The following is a 20,193-nucleotide window of genomic DNA, read 5'->3' on the forward strand; positions in this document are numbered from 1 at the left end:
AGGGAGAGGGAGAGGGAGAGGGAGAGGGAGAGGGAGAGGGAGGAGAAAGAAACTAGTTGCAAAAGCAACGGTTTGAGAAAAGTCACTCAGTAGCCCAGCTGGAATCATTTGCCCATTCTGTGGACTGTGTTCATGTTTTGTCTGTGTCCGATGTGATGACAGACCTGGTTGTGTCCTGATCTTCACCAGTACAGAACGTTCCGTGTGTGCCTTGTGCAGTGGTTTGTGAGGCCTCCCGTGAATGTCAGTTCAGCTCCTGGCAGCACCAACATCTAACTGGCATTGGCAGCCAGCTTCTAGGTCTTGGGGTCGGTTTTTCCTTTTCACAGAAGAAAAGTGGAGCAGGGTGGGGTAAGGGGTGTCTCAAGAGTCAGGCTCCTTGGCTGTTTCCTCTATCCCTAGAAAACCCAGGAAAATAAAGACCTCAGGCTCTCTAGGCCCAGGACCTGGCAGCCCAGATTCCCGGATGGAGTTTTGTCTGTCAGTCCCTATGAGTGAGAGACTTTGGGAAGTTGGACAATAGACAGCACAGTGGCAGGTGAAGACAGAACACTCCCCTTCTGCCCCCTCCCCCCAGACAAGGCTTCTCTGTGTAGCCCTGGCTGTCCTAAAACCCACTTTGTAGACCAGGCTGGCCCCGAACTCAGAGATCTGCCTGCCTCTGCCTCAAAGTGTTGAGATTAAAGGTATGTGCCACCACTGCCCAGCAACAGAATATTCTTTTATATTATTAAAATTTTTATTTGTCTTATGTGTATGAATGTTGTGTGTGTGTGTATACACCATGACATCCACCGTGTGCATGTCTGGTGCCCTCAGAGATCAGAAGAGGGTGTTGGATTCCCCTAGGACTGGAGTTAGAAATGATTGTGAGCCACCATATTGGTGATGGGAGTCCTACTTAGGTCCTCGGCAAGAGCAACATGTGATCTAAACCACCGCTCCAGCAGAGCACTCTTTGCAGGTGGGGTTGTCCAAAAGGTGAAGACCCCACTCCTAGTAGCAAATTCGAGCACGTAAGTTCAGGGCTCCGTTTGGTCTGGGTCTGGTGGGAAGCGAGAAAACAAAGACAGGGGAGGAGAGACAGTGGAAGGAGTCCAGTAGGTGGCATGGTTTTGGAAATGTGGGTCTGAAGAGCTGAGTTGATCAGGTAGCAGGCCATCTAAAGCACACTCAGTCAGAGGGAGAGCATGAGGCAGGAACTCCAAGCACATCTGTTTTCATCGTGGAGTTTAAAAGAACCGGCCAGGAGAGATGGTCCAGTGGATAAATGTTCATGTCACCAAACCAGATCTCCAAAGTTGGATCCCAGTACTCCACAGGATGAAAGAAAAGTACCGACTTCTCCACAAGGGAGCTTCCCCCATTACTTACTTCAAATAATTAAGCAAATAAATAAATGTAATTTTGTAAAAAGGTTAAAGAGGAAGAAGAAAAGGAAGGTGAGCCTTTGTTGCCTAGGGGCGGGTTTGACCTCCGCACTGAGGAGCCTGTGGGTCCTTAAGTCTTGCCTGCGGATCCGGCAGTGCTTGGAGGATTGCGATCGCCCTCCGGCTCCAGTTCTGTGCCTTGGTTAGAGGTCCAGGGACGGGGACTGGGGCCACGTACGGAATCGCAAGAGGAAGGGGCGCGGCTCCCGCAGCCTTGCCGCCACTCGAGACTCCGGCCCCTCCTCGGCCGGAGGTGGCGCCTCCCCTGCGGCGGCCGGAGACTGGAGGTGGCGTCGGGAGCTGGAGCCCAGGGCTCGGATGTCACTGAGGGATCGCCGGCTCCCTGAAGTGCGTCTCGGGCTGGAGCCACAGGTACGCAGCGGGACCGGGTGAGGGGACACACAGCGCGCAGTCCACAGATCCGCTTCCCAGGAGGGAGACACGGACGGGAGGGTCGGGGCGGCGACAGCGGTGGCCGCGAAGCAGCCTGACTGACCGTCATTCTGTCTGGACCTTCCGACCCAGAGTCCAGACCGGCCGCGCCAGTGGAATCGGGCCCCTGCGCACCTTTACTCTCGGCCAGGCCTGGCAGGGGACAGAGCTGTCCAGGTGACCCAGCTGTTGCAGTGGCGTCCGCCTCAGGACCCTCTGTTCTTGAGCTTTGATTGCTGGAGAATCCGGGTCCCTCCCAATCCCCGATCTTCCCGGACTGTGAACCCCACTGAAAAGGCCTAGAAATGCGCTGATCAGGCGAGGCCACCCGCTCTCCTAGTGTCCCAAGCGCCTCTTTCCTCACCTCTCTGTGTGGTTCTGCTGCCCCTTGTGGTCCCCAGGGCTTAGCTTTTGCCCTTCCCTTAGGATCTGAAGCACGGGGTATGTGCTGTACCCACAGCAGTGACCATCTTCACCTAGGTGTCATTCACCCTCTGCTTTTTATACACCTCCTGGAAGCTGGGTCTCACAGAGTCTGCCCAAGGCCAGCAGAGACTGTATAACCAGCCACTATGTTGTAAAACAGATGTCACACAGGGGTGCAATGTCAGGCATAGCTTTGGAGACTAGAAAAGAGAACCAAGGAGTTTGCCTGAAAACTCACCCATCAGGCCTAGCCTGGAATGCTAGGATTTAAGATCTGAACATTGAACCCTGAACCTCTGACTCTAAGGAGAGTCAGGGAGTGCAGTTAATAGCCCTCCAGGTACTGAGAGAAGGCTGGAGGCAAGGAGAGGCCTGCACAGGTCCTCACAGGAAGACAGATAGGAGGTGGCCCTTGCAGTTTCATTCCCGATTATCCGGTGCCTCTCCTATCCTCTGACTTGGACTTACATGCATTGCCTCGGTCTGAATTTGTCTACTGAAAACTGTCTTCATCAAATTTCCCAACAAACCTTGTCTGAAGTCCCGCGTCGGGTTGCTTGCCTGGGTCCACCTTCACTCGAGGTCCAGCCCCCGGTGCCAGCTTCATCCTTCAGGTCTGGGGTTCCCACCCTCAGGAGCCCTAGTTCTGAGCCCCGAGCCCCCTTATTCTACACTTTGTTCAGGTAACAAGTACCTTCTTCTATCCCCGGGATCCCAGTCTATTTTTTCTAGCAGACTTTACTGCAATCCCCGCTCCAGGGACAAATGTGAAAATTCTGTGTTGTTCATGCTGAGGCTCCAAGGCCCTGGTGGCACAGCAAGCCCTACAAAGGGCACATTATGGGAATTCTGCATGGACAGAGACCCCATGTAATAGCACCCCTTAGATAAGTTAGGGGCAATAAGAAAACAGATATATGTACATGTTTAATAGCTCATTATAAATTGGCGTTTTCATTAATGATTTTACTTAATGTGTGTGTGTTAGTATAAGCATGGGTGTCACAGTGTTATGGACATCAGAGGGGAACTTTCAGGAGTCCATTGTCACCTTCCACGGGGGTGAATGTCTTAGTTAGGGTTTTACTGTTGTGAACAGACACCATGACCAAGGCAACTCTTATAAGGACAACATTTAATTGGGGTTGGGTTACAGGATCAGAGGTTCAGTCCACTATCACCAAGGCAGGAACATGGCAACATCCAGGCAGGCATGGTGCAGGAGGAGCTGAGTTCTACATCTTCACCTAAAGGCTGCTAGCAGAATACTCCCTTCCAGGCAGCTAGGCTGAGAGTCTAATAGCCCACACCCACAGTGACACGCCCACTCCAACAAGGCCACACCCACTCCAGCAGGGCCACACCCACTCCACTCCAGCAGGGCCATGCCTACTCCAGCATGGCTATGCCTGCTTTTCTAATAGCCACTTCCTGGGCCAAGCATATTCACAATGAGTCAAGGTCTCTCTTGTTTCCGCTGCTACGAAGTATATTTGAGGTAGCTGGTCCTCAAGCTTCCGGCTGACTCTGTTTCTACCTCCCATCTCACTGTAGGTAGGCTGAGATTACTGATGTGACGACAGCATCTGACTTTTGAAAAGCATTTACTCTGTTTAATCTCAATCACATACAATAGCCTTCGGAGAGTGTTGGATCATCTGGAACTAGAGTCGCACGCAGTTGGTTATGAGCCGTGTGGGTGCTGGGAACCAAAGTCAGGTCCCTGGTAAGAGTAGTCAGTGCTCTTAACTGCTGAGCCATCATCGATCCAGTCCCTGGATCTGACTTCGTATATGGATCCTGGAGATCAAACTCAAGTTGTCGGGCCTGCGCAGTGGACAGCCCAGCCCAGTGAGTCACCTTTCTGTCTCTTAAGCTGTTTTTGTTTTGTTTTTAAGATTTATTTTTACGTTATTTTTTTAACTTATGTGTATGGGTGTGTTTTGCCTTCATGTATGTGTGTACCACATGCATGTTAGGTGCCCCTGGGGGACAGAAGAAGGCATGGGATTCCCCTGGAACTTTGGGTCCCGTGCAAAAGCAGCAAGTTCTGATTCTGTTGGGTTGCTTGTTTGGTTTTTGAGACAGGCCTTGGCTGGAACTTGCTATGTGGACCAGTCTGACCTCACATTCATAGAGCTCCTCCTGCTCCTGCTCTCCAAGTGCTGGGATTAAAAGTGTGTACCACCACATCTATCGTAGCAAGTGCTCTTAGCACATCTCTCCAGCCATCTTAAGCAGTTTTTATCTGGTCATCCATGCCTTGGCCCTGTTGGACACAGAAACTCGCTAATATAGATTTTCATGATTTATTTTTTAAAAAAATATTTTCCTTATTTATTTGTGTGTGTAGGAGGGAGGGAGGGAGGGAGAGAGAGAGAGAGAGAGAGAGAGAGAGACAGAGAGACAGAGAGACAGAGAGACAGAGAGAGAGAGAGAGAGAGAGCAAGCAGACACCCATGACTCAGAGCCAATGAGCATGTTGGATTGGTTCTTCCTCTTGTATGGGTCTCCAGGATCAGACTCACGTTGAGTCTTGGCAGCCATTTTACCCACTGAGTCATGTCTCCAGCCCCAAAGACGCCTTTGAGGACTTATCTTTGTCCTTCATCACCTCTACTTTTTTGGCATGCCAACATGGCTAGGCACGAATGACGTATGCCAGCCCATGATCTGGGTTTAGAAAGATTAGGAAGAGAGGGGTTGGAGAGCTGGCTTCGTTAGGAAGTCACCTGCTGTATGTGGGCCTAACCTTGACTCCCCAGCACCCAAGTGAAGAGTGGGTGCTGCTGCTGGACATGGAGGGAGGAGAAGAGACAGGGGGATTCTTGGAACTCATTGGCCAGTTAGCAGCCTGGCCAAATGATGTTCAGTAAAAGAGCCTCTCTCAGCCAGGCAGTGGCGGCACACACCTTTAATGAGGCCAGACTGGTCTACAGAGTGAGTTCTAGGACAGCCAGGGCTACACAGAGAAACCCTGTCTAGAGAAAGAAAAAAAGACAAAGCAAAACTAAGAGCCTGTTACAAAAAGTAGGGTGAACCAAGCTTGGTGGTGTATGTCTGTAATCCTGGCACGTGGGAGGGAGAGGAAAGTGGATCTCTGAGTGTTCAAGCCCATCCTGGTTTACTTCAAAAGTTCCAGGACAGCCAAGGCTACTTAATTGAGAGACCCTTTCTCACAAACCAACAGTAACAACAACAAAACAAAACAAAACAAAAAAACGACAGTGAAAAGAGGCAGAGGGAGACATTAGACATCCACCTCTGGCTTCCAATGTACACACCTGTGCATATGCCACACACACCCTAAAACCTTTATTTGTTTATTTTTATTGGGTTTTTGAAACAGGATTTCTCTGTTGTAGCTCTGGCTGTCCTGGAACGCACTCTGTAGACCAGGCTGGGCTCTAGTTTAGAAAGATCTGCCTGCCTCTGCCTCCCAAGTGTTAGAAGTAAAGGTGTGCGCCACCACTGCCTAGCCAAAAAAAAAAAAAAAAAAAAAACTCGAGTTTTATAAAGAAAAGAAAACTTAGGAAGAGAGAGAGTACGCATAGGTGTCTAAGCAGCCAGGGTAGACCTTTTAGAAGGGTTGACAATTCTCTTAGGGGCTGTCACTCAGTAGCTTCTTGCTCTCCTGTGGCCTTTGTGAAAAGATCCCCAGCCCTGAGTGTAAAGACTAACCAACAGGGCTGGCCTTGTTGTGCATGAAGTCTGGCCCTAGGTCTAGTGGAGGTTCACTTGCCTCTCCATTTTAGGAAGGCTTTACCGCTCCTGGCCCCACTCCCAGCAATGTGTTGACTCCTGCATCCCAGAGAAATGCCCACCTGAATTCCAAAGTGTCTGGGAAGCTCAAATGAGCTTGCTTTGGGACCACACCCCCCGGTGTGTGCCACCCTAATCTCTGCACCTTCACCAAGCAGGTCAAGGAAGACAACCTTTCGATGTAGTTCACTGGGAGTCACAGATCCTCCAACCTCAGAGCTGCTCTCAGCCAATCCCAGCGCAGCCACACAGGCCTTCCCCCCCCCCTTGCTCTGCCTCCTGGCACTGGGGAGAGATCAATTTCCAGCCAGTCCTGCTTGCCTGCAGGCTCTTTTTCTTCCCGATAATGCATGAGTAACCTGGTTAAACCGGGGGTGGCCAGGGCCTCCTCAGTCATTCTGTTGCTTTCCCTAGAAAAGACTAATAGGGAGGGGAGAAGGGGGTGCGGAAGACAGGAAACCTCTTCTTTTCTACCAAGGCCACCCCTCTACCAACTCCCCATGCCTCTGTCTGTTCCCTTTCCATTCAGCCACTATTTATTTAACATTGACTACATGCCAGGGCTGGTGCCAGGCACTGGGTGACAAATCAGGGCAGGACCTGTCCCCAGGAAGCTCAGGGGGTGGGAATGGGAGGAGGAAATAAAAAACAATTGCAGAGTAGGGGTGATGAGTGACACCCCTCCCCCCAAGAACCTCAAGACTTCCAAGCTGAGCCCTGTGAGTGAAGCATAAGAGAGAAGCTTCCTAGACAGAAGACAGAGCTGCGGTCCCACCCAATGAATTATTCTGGAATTTATGGCACTTGAAGTTGACTTCCCACTTTAACTTTGGGTTTTCTTGGTGAAAGAGGGACCACGGCAAGGGCTTTGGCCATTGTTTGCCTCTAGGAAATTTATTTTGGCTGCAGTGAACTTGGAGACATACCTAGATTCTAGCCAGGGCTCTGCCACTTATGACCTGTGTGTGTCTCTGGGCTGGTCACTTCCTCCTCAGAACCGTGGGGTTCTCATCTGTAAAAAAAAGCACCTAGAGGGTTGAGGACTAAGATGAGTATTTAGGCGATACACGCCTGGACCATAAAGGGCACAGAATGGGGGTGGACAGTTTGTGAAGCTGCCGCTGCTCCTGCCTTGCCTCTGGCATCCCTTTTCTGGGCTCCTCTGTGATCTCAATGTTCTTGATCATTGTTTATCAGGAAAAGATCAAACAGAGACGCTAACAGAATGGCCAGGAAGCAGCCTGGGTGGGACTGGGGTTTGACCATGCGCCTGGTCTCAACACCGCGGGAGGTGTACGAGCAGAGGTGCCGCTAGGGAAGCCCTGGCAAGAGAGTGGATCCACTGCGTCAGAAGGTTCCCAACGCCTAGACTTGCGCGCGTCCTATCGCCCAGGCCGTGTCAACCTCAAAAGTTTCTCTACCATACTGATGAGAAAGAAGATAGGGACCTTGTGGCCAGGGAGGGGACGTGTACGCCCCCAGTTCTCCGCGGTAAAGAAGCCAGCAGGTTGTCCTAACCCTTAACTGGACTCTTCACTCACCAGCCCGTCTATGTTTTGATCTTTTTGTTTTTTGTTTTTTGTTCTTTTCGGCCCCCACCAGGTCTGCCAACTCCAGTTCCCAACTGTATAAGCATGGAGGCCCTGGGTACTGGGAGAGACCGCGCCTCCCAGGCCTCAGCCACTGAAAGCCCGGACTTGCGACGGTTGTCCACGCGCGCCGACTCTGCCTACAGCTCTTTCTCCACAGCGTCTGGTGATCCCGAGACGCGCACGCCGTCCCCTGGCACCGAGCGCCTCCCTTACCTAGACTGGGACTACGTGCGAGTGGTTTGGGGCAGCCGATCCCCTACCTCGAAGGACACTGTCCTTTCAACGACCCAGCGACCTGAGCAGGCAGTCGCTGGGCACAGTGACCCACGGTCTCCAGAGGTCCAGGGAAGCCCGGGACCACTAAACAGACAAGACACCCCTCTGCTGTACGCCCTGGCCGCCGAGGCTGAAGCTACAGCACGTACCGCAGAGCCGCCCAGCCCTCCAGCCTCGCGGGCCGCCTACCGCCAGCGGCTGCAGGGTGCACAGCAACGAGTGCTGCGGGAGACGTCCTTCCAGCGAAAGGAGCTCCGCATGAGCCTGCCGGGCCGCCTGCGTCCCGCAGTCCCCGCGCGACCTCCCACGGTGCACGTGCGCTCCGCCTCCAGCAGCCAGGAGCTGGGAGAAGAGGAGCCGGCGCGCACCGCCGTCCCAGCGCTGGCTGCTGCTGGCCGGGAGCGTCTCGCCAGCCAGCAGCGGCTGTGCTGCTTCTCGGAGCCAGGCAAATTGCATCGCGTGGGTTGGAGCGGTGGGCCCACGGGCGAGGACTTGAGAGAGGCTTATTCCACGCAGGAGCTGCAGCGCGGGGTGCACGCTGAGTCCAAAGGGCTGCAGGAGTCTCAGTCCCTAAGCTCGATGGAGCTGAATTCCGGGCCCGCGGATCTTGGCAATGCCCATAGGCCTGCGGGTCGGAGTCAGAGTGTTTCAGGCGAGGTCATGGGTCCCTGCAGGGGTTCAGAAAGGACTGTGGCCACTGTCCAGGTATGGAAGATAAAGGACGTCGACTGGTGGGGGAGGGCAGCATCTGGGAGACTGATTCAGACCACTGTTTCCCTGTTCTAGGCTGTTCCTCAAAGAGCAGACACCCGCAGACCACTGCTTCACACCAAGCTTTCCAGGTGAGGGAAAAGGGACACTCTTGGAGTCAACTTTCATGGGTCTTGCTTTAAAAAGGAATCACAGGTCCTGTATCCATTACTTTTCCTATTGTTGAGAACAAATTCTCTCTTTTTTTTTTTCCCCTAAGATTTATTTTATCTGTATGCTTACACTGTAGCTGTCTTCAGACGCACCAGAAGAGGGCACCCAGATCTCATTACAGATGGTTGTGAGCCACTATGTGGTTGCTGGGAATTGAACTCAGGACCTCTGGAAGAGCAGAGCCATCTCTCCAGCCCCAAGAACAAATTCTTAAGAATGGGGACTTGAGGAAGAAATATTTATTTTGGCTGCTCGTGGTTGAAGAGAGTGGCGTCCATCCCAGCAGGAAGGCATGGATTCCGGGGCGTGTGAGGCTTCTGGTTGCCCTCCATCAGGAAACAGACTCCTGCTGGGGCTCAACGCTCTTTCCACTTCTGTTCAGTCCTCAAACCTCAGTCCATGGGATGACAATCTAAGACATTCTCCTCACATATATACATCTTCCCTCCCCAGTGGCACCTCTCTGGAAACCCCCTCACAGTCAGTCAGAGGTGTGTCTCCTAGGTAATTCCAAATCCATTCAAGTTGGCAAAGATCTAGCATTACAGTCTCCCTGCCTCGGTCTGAGACTTCTGACTGTCCTTTGCAAACTGCATGCTCTGTTGTTCCTCTGGGGCAGTGGGAAGGGGCTCTTTCCTGGTCACTGTAGACTCCCTGCCTCTAGGTTCTGGACTCAGAAGGAGGCCGCAGGAGTGTGTCCTGGAGAGGCCCTCCAGACCAAACCAGCTAACTGTGGTCGGAGAATCTCTGAGATGGCAGTGTCTACTTCTGGCTCCTCCCTCCCTGATGATGACGTGTTCCTGAGAGAAGCCAAAACATCATCACCTCAAGATTCCCATGTCTCCCAAGGGCTCCCAACCAGGTGAATCCCTTCCTGTTTCCAAGCACAGAGAGACACTCTCCTAACACATATACATCTAGAAAATGCCAGAGAGCTGGGAACTCTCTCATGTAATGCCCAGGTGGTGGGGGATGGCGGCAAGCAGCCAGCCCTTGAAAAGTGAGCTCCTGTCCGCACCAGAGCCTTTTCTGATTCAGTATCCCTTCTACTTCCAGCACCTCCTACCAGCAGTATGAAAATGACTTAAGCAAAAAAGCTGGTCAGGCTGCAGTCTCAGCAGAGACCCCCGTCCATGGGGTTCCAGGGATCACGGAAGCAGAGGACTGTGGGCAAGCGGTGAACGGCTTTGCGGATATCTCCAGACCCGCAAGCACTCCTGAGACTACAAACGACGACATCCCAACCTTTGACACTAATGGGACCACTGGCCCCTCGGCAGCTACAGAGAAAAACTCCCTCAAGCCTCCCTCAGTCGATGTTTTGAGACCTTCAGACTCTGAGACTCCAGGGTCCCCTCACCGCATTTCCGTGACTTGGGGCCAGCTTGGTTCCAAGCCTACTTGGCCTAGTCGGCATTTTGAGGAGCTGGTTCAGGAGCTGACCAGACTGGATCCTTCTTTGAGCCATACTCTTGCCGCCCAGCCCGGTCCAGAGCCACCTCTGGGCCTGCTGGATGGGCTTTTTCCTGCCGAAGAGATCCGAAGTGCGATGAGGCCAGCCCTTGAGGAGGCTGGAGAGAAGGCTGCTGGCGCATCGGAGGAAGGGTGAGCATTAAGGCCTCCTGATTCAGAGTATCTGCAGTCTAAGGCAGAAAAATTCAGAGAACTTTGGCTTTGTCCTCAGGTCCTGCGGACACCACTTGACCCAGGAACTACCGACTTCCCAGGAGGCATCAAGGTCTGAAAACTCTACCCCCGACCCTGTGCCTGACCAATCAAGTGGCCAGGAATTCCCAGAAGGAAACAGCACCCAGGCCAAGAAAGTGAGTGGGGAGTGGGGTGGATAGGGGGATGGAAGCTGGGTGGGGCCGCGGCTTAGTGTCTGGTTGGAAAAATCCGGGCTCAGTTTTTGAATACCTAGGCCCTCCCGGCAGGTGGAACTAGCCCGCCTCCTCCAAAAGATGCTGCAGGATCTTCACGCTGAGCAGGAGCGACTGCGGGGGACCGCCGCAGACTGGACCCAACGCAATGGAGCTCTGGAGGCTGCAGTGAGCCAGTCCTGTACACCCCGGGAGCTGGAACGGTTCCGCCGGTTCATGACTGATCTAGAGCGCGTGCTTGGTCTGCTGCTGCTGCTAGGCAGTCGCCTGGCCCGTGTAAACCTCGCCTTGGCTAGGGCGGGCTCAAACAGCGACCCCGATGAGAGGGTAAAAAGAGGTTGAGGTTGGGGGAAGAGCAGGGTTTGGAGGGGCCTTCGTTCTACCGCCGGGATCTTCCCGGGAGCAACGGTGTTCATTGCGCCCTCTCCTGGTGGTTCCAGGCCTCTCTGCTGCAGCGACTCCGGCTTCTGCAGCGACAGCAAGAAGATGCTAAGGAGCTGAAGGAGCACGTGGCTAGGCGGGAGCAAACCCTGCGTCAGGTGTTGGAGCGGGAACTGCCGGGAGAGCATCTGCGCTCCTATAGTGTGCTGCTGGCCTCCAAGGCCAGGATCCTGTCACAGCAGCGCAGCCTGGACGATCGAATCCGGTTCCTTAAGGACCAACTGGACACTATCTGGAGCGACCTCAGCCATCATCCCCTTTCTCCCAGAGTGACCTGGGCCCCAGGAATCTGTCCTCCAGACAAACAACCTTTTCTTGTTACCCTTATCTAGTTACAGGTAGCGGAGGTAGGAACATTGTCCCAGGCTCACCCACAACTGGGGCCATGCTTTATAGAGAGTTTTCCCTTGAGGGAGTAAGGAGGAGTCAGACCAGACCTTCCCAGGACACATCTTTCCACGGTGTTCTCCTGTGACCTTATTCAAGTTTGTAATTCTTTGGGAATTAATTTGTCGGTCATAAAAACTGCAGTATTCAAAGCCTGGCCTGGTGGTGTAGCTGCAATCCCCGCTATATGGGAAGCTGACGATTTCAAGTTTAAGGTCTATCTGGGCTACAAAGGGAACTCAAAGCCAGCCAGGACAACTTAGGAGACTCTCCCTCAAAATAAGACGTAGTAGAAAGAGGGCTGCGGGGTTGGGGGTTAGGTGTATGGGGTTGGGGGAGGTCTGCCTGAACAAAAGACAGAAAAAGAGGGCTGCAGGGGTGGGAGTTGGGGATCCGGGGTTGGGGGTATGTGTGTGTGTGTGAAGAGATGGCCCAGTAGTTATGATCACTTGCTGTTCTGCCAGAGGATCTGGGTTTTATTTCACACATCTATGCTCTATGGCCCACACCCTTCTGTAACTCCAGCTCCATGGAATCTAACACTCTCTGGTTTGCACACAGGTAGTGCACAGACATACATGCAGTCATAACACGCCTAAATAAACAAATAAATATAAAAGTAACTTAAAGAGAGAGCTTCAGGTAGAGCTGTAGAGTGCCTGCTTGCCATGTGTGAGAGCCTGGGTTCAAGCCCTCGTAGAGCACTCACAAAAACAAAGCATGAGGAAGGATGATAAACCCTGCACGCCCCCCGTGTGATGGCGAATCCCTCTGTCAGAGGTGGTAGGAGGGTCGAGAGAGAAGAACACTGCAGCTTAAGGTATAAGCCACCATTGCATTTTATATTCTAATAAAAGGTCCAAGAGGAGCATGTGTTGCCTGCACCCGACAAGAGAAAGTGTGTGTGTGTGTGTGTGTGTGTGTGTGTGTGTGTGTGTGTGTGTGTGAGTGAGATTGACAAACTCCAGCAACAGTCCAGGCTGACCAAAATGGAAGAGGGACTTGGTACAGTGTCGGTCTGGCCCAGCAATGTCTGAAGAGACTGGAGAACCAGGTTTGAAAGCAGGAGGAGCTGAGGGGCATTCCACTGCCCCCCACCCTGGCCCAGCAGTTGCTAACTGCCCTGGTAACTGGATCACCATCACAAAAGCATTTGCTATATAAGGTCTGATAACCTGAGTTCAAACCCCAGGTTCCACAGAAGAACCAACTCCCAGAAGTTGTCTTTTTTCTTGTAATTTATTTATTCCTTTATGTATGAGTACACTGCTGCTGTCCTCAGACACACCAGAAGAGGGTATCAGATCCCATTACAGATTACAGGTGGTTGTGAGCCACCATGTGGTTGCTGGGAATTGAACACAGAACCTTTGAAAGAGCAGTCAGTGCTCTTAACCGCTGAGCCATCTCTCCAGGCTCCAGAAGTTGTCTTTTGACCCAACACAGATGCTGTGGCATTCACACACCCATACACAAACACGTGGTTTTGGCTGACCCTTACCAACCAACTATGCCTCCTCCAAAATAAATAAATAAATAAATAAATAAATAAATAAATAAATAAATAACTTCCACTGAGGTTAGAGTCTGTCATCATAGCATTTGCCAGGCTGAGATGGGAGGGTTTTCTTGAGAACCATGAGTTACAGACCAACCTAGCAACTTACTGAGATTCCTACACACACACACACACACTTCAAAACACAAAATTGAGCTTACTTAGCCTTTGGTCAGAGACCAGCTTTGAATCAGCCAGACAAGGAAGAAGCAGAGGGAGGGAGTTGAAGATGAGGCCTCAAGTCCCAGAAAGGCAGCTAGGGCTTGTACTGTATTTGAAGACCCAGGGGTGGTATGTGATAGTCCAAAACACAGGACAAACCGGTCTCCATTTGTTCAGCCCTATGTACAGACAACCAGTTTTGCAAATTAACATGAGACCCGAGTCAGTATCTCAGTTTCAAGCAGCAGGGATAAGGATATTTTTTTTCTCAAAAGCTCAGGGTATTTTTGGAAGTTGGGCACATTAAAGGGCATGTGTATGTGTATTTAAAGCCAACGGGCCTCAGAACGAAAAATCTCTGCTTCTGGGCTTGTTTTCTGATGTGTATTGTCACTAAGTGCAAATGGCTGAGAACTGTAAATGGCCCTATTCATACTAAAGGCATCAGTTGCAACAGTCGGGCTATTGAACACAGAACAATGTTCTCATTGTGATATTTTATAAAACGCATATGGGGCTCCTGCTGGGGCCATTGCGGGTCTAACGTTATGCTTTCCTTTTGTCGCCTTGAACCCTGTGGGCAGGGCCTGGGCACTAAGGTCTCTTGGAGGAGCCTTCTGCACGGAAGCTGCTGCTGATCTCTGCCTGTTGCCCCACACAATTTCCATTGCATGCTTCTGTTATGATGTTCTTAGAAACACACGTAACACTGTCCACTTAGCCAATGGAAAGTGTGTATTTCAAAGCATTTCTGGCTTTGGGGTGGTTATAGGGACGACTGACATCTTCCGGCTAGAACAAAACCTTGGTTCTGCGTCGGATTTTTCGAAGGGGGAATAACAAGATTTCCGTGCTCAACCCTGACAGTTTTTGAGAGCCACAGTTCCAGAGCTGGTCCTTGTGTCCAGCCTGATCTTGTCTCCTTCTTACCTCAGTTTTTATCCTGTCGAATCGGTGGTTTCTTTTGAGGGCACTTAGGAATTCACAACAGAGCATCCCAGACTTCAAGATTTTGGGGGTACCTGAAACCTGATGCGTTGGCCCTGCGGTATGCAGATGGCACTGTTCCCTTACCATGAAAGCTTCCACCCACACAGTGGCCACCCGCAGCTTGGGGAACTCGCACAAGCTCCAGGCCAGATACCAGGGCTTGGCCGGGCTCTGATGGGCAATGTCCCTGTTGGGCTTGAAAACTGGAACTAAGCCTTTTGCTTCTGTCGGAAAGAAATTCTGGCTAGCTAAGAAGGAAAAAGCTAGCTTGCCTTTCACTGCCAACAGGTCTGCGTTGGAAAATTGTTGACTAAATGAGATGTGCCGAGTTGGGAAGCTGGGGATGTGGGCCCAGAGCATCCGTCCAAGAACGTATCTGTCGCCGCCTCCGCAGCTTGAGCAGTGATTCGGTGTGGCTCTCGCCCTCGGCTGCTGTAGGCGGCGCCCTGGGCCTCGCTGGATGTTTGGCTTTGGCTGCTGTTGCTGGGCAACAGGCATCACCGCGGCCTCCCGCTCATTCCTGCCCCCGCTCTTCCTCCTCCTCCTAAGAATTTAATTGGTGTACTTTTTACTTTAATACTGTAAATTGGAAACGGAACGGGGAAGCTGTGTTCTTCGGCACCCCAAGCTGTCGAGAACATTCTGCTCGTTACAAAATGTACCTCTCAGCCAGTAACTCTGGGTCCTCACTGATACTGATGGAGGCGCTGGCTATTCAAATGGCAGAGGCTCCCAGGGAAGGTTAGGACAAATGCTCTGTACCCAGAAGAGGTGATTGGTGGGATGAGAAGGGCTACACTTTCTGTGAAGAAATCCTCTCAAGATTCCTAGTGTTACTGTCACAACTCAGCCACTAGTCTTAGGGGGGCCTCTGTCTGTTATCTTTGGTATTTAAATCACTCAGCTTTTCCCACCAAGAGAATTTGGTTCCCCTCCCCGCTCCCCGGGGTGAGGGATAGATTATGATATCTTCTTTCTCTTCCCCCCTCTCCCTCCCCCCTCGATGCTTTCTCTTCTTTTCCTGTATCTTCTCCTTCCACTTCCCCTCCACCTTGGATCTTCTGTCTTTCCTTCAGAGATTCAACTTCTTCTTCTTCTTCTTCTTCTTCTTCTTCTTCTTCTTCTTCTTCTTCTTCTTCTTCTTCTTCTTCTTCTTCTTCTTCTTCTTCTTCTTCTTCTTCNTCTTCTTCTTCTTCTTCTTCTTCTTCTTCTTCTTCTTCTTCTTCTTCTTCTTCTTCTTCTTCTTCTTCTTCTTCCCCCTCCTCCTCCTCTTCTTTTAGATTTATTTATGTTTACTATTTTGCATGCATGCATGTCCGTGTACCACATGTGTGCTTGGTGGTGCCTTTGGAGATCAAAAGAAGAAGGAGCAGGAACCCCTGAATCTGGAGTTATGGATGCTTGTGAAGGACCACGTGGATACTGGGAACTGAACCCAGGTCCTCTGCCAGGGCAAGCAGGGATCTTAACCACTGAGCCACCTCCCCAGCCCCTGAGAGCGTCTTTACAAAGATTGACAGGTGCTTCCAGCTCACTTGGTGGCAGTTTAGGTGGAGAAGGTAAGGATAGTAGAGGGATGTGAGCTAAGAAAGACAGTATTCACTTGGGAGGCAGAATCAGGGGGATATTTGTGAGTTTGAGGCCAGTCTGGTCTACAGCATGAGTTCCAGAACAGCCAGGGCTACATAGACAAACCCTGTTTTGAACCACCACCCCACCCCAACCCCAACCCCCAAAAGGAAAGGAACAAAGAGAGATAGCTCAGTAATTGAAGATACCTGACAACAACCCAGTTTTATCTCTGGGACCTGTACAGCAGAAGGAAAGAGCTAAGTCTTGAAAGTCATTCTCTGGCCTCCACATATGTGCCATGTCTGTCTGTCTCTCTCTCTCTCTCTCTCTCACACACACACACACATACATACATGCATGCCCATACACATGTAAATAACATTAAAAATTAATAAAATATTGAAAGAGTGATATTGATGGTTTTAAAGATGATGGGTATTATTTTGAGAGAAGACCTCAAGTATGGCTGGCTAGCCTTGAGCTTTGTATATCGATATTCAGGATGACATTGAGTCCCTAGTCTTCTGTCTTCACCTTATGGGGTTACAGGAATGTATCCCTATACCCACCTTCTGATAATTTTAATTTTAATTAAAAAAAATTTTTTTTGGAGAAAGGGTCTCACTATTTAGCCCCCACTGGCCTAGAACTTATCAATGTAGACCAGGCTAACCTGGAACTCACAAGAAATACTCCTGCCTCTACTTTCTGAGTGCTGGGATTGAAGGCAGGCACTGTTATGTCTGCCTTACATTTAAATATGTATATATGTATGTGTCTATTTAAATACTAAATATGTAAATATATATTTGGAGAGAGAGAGAGAGAGAGAGAGAGAGACAGACAGACAGACAGACAGACAGACAGACCAGGGGGGCACACAGCTGAAATAACAAGGTTAGAACAAGAGTGAGAAACTAGGCGAGGGAAGCCCATGAGCTGGAGAAGTTTAGGGTAAGAGGCAGGGTGGGTAGGGCCAGGATGCCAGCACTGACTGTGTAACAGGTCCTTGTAATATTGAGGGAGCCTGGAGGCCATCATAAATGTTAGAATGACAATAGGCACCACAGAGAGCCACTTGTCCTTTCTACCTGTGATAAGGGGGCTGACTGACTCCTTTGGTAGTTCCCGAGGAATGCTGGCTTTTGTCTAATTGATAGAATTTGGACCTGACAATGAGACCCTGTCTCAAAAAGAACAAAAAAAAAGATTATTTTATGTATATGGGTGTTTTGTCTGCATGTATGTGCCTGCAGAATCCAGAAGAAGGTGTCGGATCCCCTGGAACTGGAGTCACAGATGGAATGGGACCGGAAGCTGCCATATTAGTGCTGGGAATAGAACCCAGGTCATCTGGAGAGGCGGTCAGTGCTCTTACCTCCTGAGCCACTGCTCCAGCCCTGTTGATCCTATTTTAGTTGCTACCATACAAAGGTGGGTTAACTCCCTTTTACAGCTTTCCTAATAGAATGAAGTATGTTTGTTTGCAAACACAAATGTGGTTTGTTTTGTTTTTGTTTTTTGTTTTTTTTAAAGAAGGATCTAAAGCAAATCCTGGAAACAAGTCTCCACGCCCAACCCCCTCCCACAGGTTGAGATCTCTGAGCATCCTAGCTATTCACTTGGTGTTGCTCCTCCCCCCCACCCCCCCACCCCCCGCAGTCTGCAAGATGGGAAATGCCAGTCTTACATCCCACAGAGGATGGAGATGGTGTGTGGAGAATAGCCCAGAGTCACTGTTTTAGTGTCTGTTCCTGTGATTAAAAGCAAAGTAAGGGGGTAAGGCTTTAATCAGACCGGCAGTTCCAGGGCGCAGTCCATCCGGGCAGAGAATGCAAGGCAGCTGGAGGTTGGAGCAGCTGGTCAGGAAGCAGAGAGAGATGAATGAGAGCTTGTCTCTGCTCAGCTTCTTCTCTCTGTTTCACACAGCCCAGGATTCACTGCCCAGGGTGTGGTCCCACCCAAGATCAAGTCATATCATCAAGGTAATTCTCAGAAGCCCATTTCTCTAGATGATACCAGATTCAGGTCGCCAACACTAACCCTCACAGTCAATAAGTGAGTTTAGGAATGATGCCATGCCTCTCTGCCACCTACTAGACGTGAGCCTGGACACGTTTCTTCCGACCGTTGCAACCTTTTAGCTTCCTGACTTAAAATCGAGACATTAATGGGCCAGCGACACAGTTCAGTACTTACAAGCTTGGTGAGCAAGCGAGAAGACCAGAGTTCAGTCCCCCCAAACCAATATTAATGCCAGATGGGCATGGTGGCCCACCTGTGATTCTAGCCTCCAAAGACAGAGACCGGGGATCCTTAGAGCAAGCTAGCTAGGGAGACTAGCTATACCCACGAATCCTAGGTCGACTGAGAGATCCCGCTTCACTGCAGAAGGTGGAAGTGAGATTGGGAATTATCTCAGCCGTCAACCGTAAGCCTCCACATGCATCTGCACCCATCCACGTGCACCCTCCAATATGTGCCTATATGCACATGCACACATGGGCTGGATGAGGAGAGCATCCAGGTACTGAGAGTCTATGTCACACAAGGCTTGTTAATAACTTCAGCATATTGAAACTGTGCCTGGAACACACTTAACAAACACAGCTTGCAGATTCACTACCCGTGTCCCGAATCTTCATTAGGCAAGCGAGGCTTGTTCTGGAGTAAACCCTGCCGACATCAAAGGCAGTGTAAAACACTTGGAGCTTGCCGTGGCTGGGACTCACACATACCTGCAGCAACAATTGTCTTCCATGAAAAGCCCACTCTCCCGGGACAACCTTTACCACCTTAACCACCTCAATAGTTAACTTTTCTATTACATTCATTTATTTATTTACTTCCATGTGCCTGGGTGCATTTCATGGTGAGTGTGTGTGTGTGTGGTTTACTTGTGTGCAGGTGCAAATGTGTGGGTGCACTCACATGCCCACATGTGTGGCCTCCAGAAGGCAACCTCGGATGCCTTTCCTCAGATGCTGTCCACTTGGATTTTTAATTTGTGTCTTCTGTGGATTTTTGTTCTGTTCTGGTTTGGTTTTGGCAGGATTGCTCAGCAGCCTGGATCTCACTAGGCTAGGCTGGCTGGGTCCAGGGAACCCTCTGTCTCCGCTTTCCCAGCACTGAGATAACAAGAGCATTGGTTTTATATCATTATCACCACCACCACCACCACCACCACCATCATCATCATCATCATCATCATCATCAATTTATTTATGTGCGTGTTTTTGCCTGCATACTATTTGAGTGCCTGGTGCCCTGGAAATTCAGAAAGAATGCCTGACCTCCTGAACTGAAGTTTCAGAGTTTGGGAGCCACCATGTTCCATCACGCTGAGAGCCAAAGCCAGTCCTCTGGAAGAGCAGCCAGTGCCCTTAACCCCTGATCCACTTCTCCAGCCCCACTCCAGGCTTTCTTGTTTCTTCCTTTGGTTGGTTGGTTGGTTTGTAGAGTCACGGTCTCTCTATGTAGCCCTGTAACTCACTGTGTAGACCAGGCTAGCTTTGACCTCACAGCAATCCACCTGTTTCTGCTTCCCAAGTGCTGGGATTAAAGGCATGTGCCATACACCTAGCCACCTGGATTTTTTTTTTTTAAATATGTGGATTTTTAGGATCTAATTTAGGTTCATGAGTTTATGAAGCAAGCACTTTATCAACTCTAACTCTCTCTCTCTCTCTCTCTCTCTCTCTCTCTCTCTCTCTCTCTCCTAACTAGTGGTTTTCTTTTAAGAAAATAAATATATGGTTCTCACACACTGTCATTCTCACTGACTTCCCAAACAGTTCCAGAACAGTCTCGACCTGCGAAGGAACAGCAATGGTCCCTAACACCCAAGCTGTGGGGTTATTGATTCTTTGATTCTTCACTCTTAGCAAATGATTCGTGTCACTTGGAGGTTTTCAGGATACTAGGGAAATAATGAAGGTTCCCCTGGCAGCTGACTGGAGCTCTCCCGGGAGGTGAGCTCTCTGTGCTTGCTGGTTCTCTTCACTGCTCCTTAGCTGGGATCTTGTCTCTCAAGGGAGGCCATGTCTGCCCCTGGGACCTTTGTCACCCCTTCTCACTCTGGCTTTTCCTTCACCACAGAAAACCTCTAACATTTCATTCTGTCTCCTGGAGCTTGAGCTACACCAAATTGCTGTGATTATTGCCTCTCCACATTTTTTTCTGCGGAGGCAGAAGATTTAATTTGCATTTTAAAATAATTTATGCAGACTAGCTAGAGTTCCCAGCAGAGGAAGCAGAAAGAGTGGGATCTGGGCTTGCATTTATCCGTGGTTCATGGCTATAATGCCTGTGTGGCTGATTCCTTTCCTTTGCAGAGAAATCCGAACTCTTTGAATATAGAA

General features: G+C 50.4%; 2 protein-coding genes across 4 annotated transcripts; one reads left to right on the forward strand and one right to left on the reverse strand.

Moving 5' to 3' along the window:
* The first annotated feature begins 1,649 nt into the window (after nucleotides 1-1,649).
* Shroom1 (shroom family member 1) lies at nucleotides 1,650-12,174 on the forward strand. 3 transcript variants are annotated; one of them, XM_029545614.1, is made up of 9 exons: nucleotides 1,650-1,802; nucleotides 3,843-4,139; nucleotides 7,653-8,623; nucleotides 8,705-8,760; nucleotides 9,507-9,704; nucleotides 9,899-10,447; nucleotides 10,527-10,665; nucleotides 10,777-11,049; nucleotides 11,163-11,688. In XM_029545614.1, the coding sequence occupies exons 2-9, from the start codon at nucleotides 4,082-4,084 to the stop codon at nucleotides 11,493-11,495; spliced, it is 2,577 nt and encodes an 858-aa protein (XP_029401474.1). In that variant the 5' UTR covers nucleotides 1,650-1,802; nucleotides 3,843-4,081; the 3' UTR covers nucleotides 11,496-11,688. The 3 variants fall into 3 exon arrangements, with proteins under 3 accessions (XP_029401474.1, XP_029401475.1, XP_021069205.1); XM_029545615.1 differs by having other exon boundaries at nucleotides 3,925-4,139; XM_021213546.2 differs by lacking the exon at nucleotides 3,843-4,139 and having other exon boundaries at nucleotides 11,163-12,174.
* Nucleotides 12,175-13,999: 1,825 nt separating this feature from the next.
* LOC110331241 lies at nucleotides 14,000-14,758 on the reverse strand. The gene has a single exon (XM_021211694.1). The coding sequence runs from the start codon at nucleotides 14,756-14,758 to the stop codon at nucleotides 14,063-14,065; it is 696 nt and encodes a 231-aa protein (XP_021067353.1). The 3' UTR covers nucleotides 14,000-14,062.
* Between the last annotated feature and the right edge of the window lie 5,435 nt (nucleotides 14,759-20,193).

This window comes from Mus pahari, chromosome 14 (genome assembly GCF_900095145.1).
Source record: "Mus pahari chromosome 14, PAHARI_EIJ_v1.1, whole genome shotgun sequence".
NCBI classification, from domain to species: domain Eukaryota; kingdom Metazoa; phylum Chordata; class Mammalia; order Rodentia; family Muridae; genus Mus; species Mus pahari.

Coding starts and splice junctions, on each gene's coding strand:
- LOC110331241 (XM_021211694.1), bottom strand. CDS start 14,758: ATGCCTGTTGCCCAGCAACAGCAGCCAAAGCCAAACATCCAGCGAGGC.
- Shroom1 (XM_029545614.1), top strand. CDS start 4,082: ATGGATCCTGGAGATCAAACTCAAGTTGTCGGGCCTGCGCAGTGGACA. Junction 4,140..7,652: donor GCAGTGGACAGCCCAGCCCA/GTGAGTCACCTT, acceptor GGCCCCCACCAG/GTCTGCCAACTCCAGTTCCC. Junction 10,448..10,526: donor GCTGGCGCATCGGAGGAAGG/GTGAGCATTAAG, acceptor CTTTGTCCTCAG/GTCCTGCGGACACCACTTGA.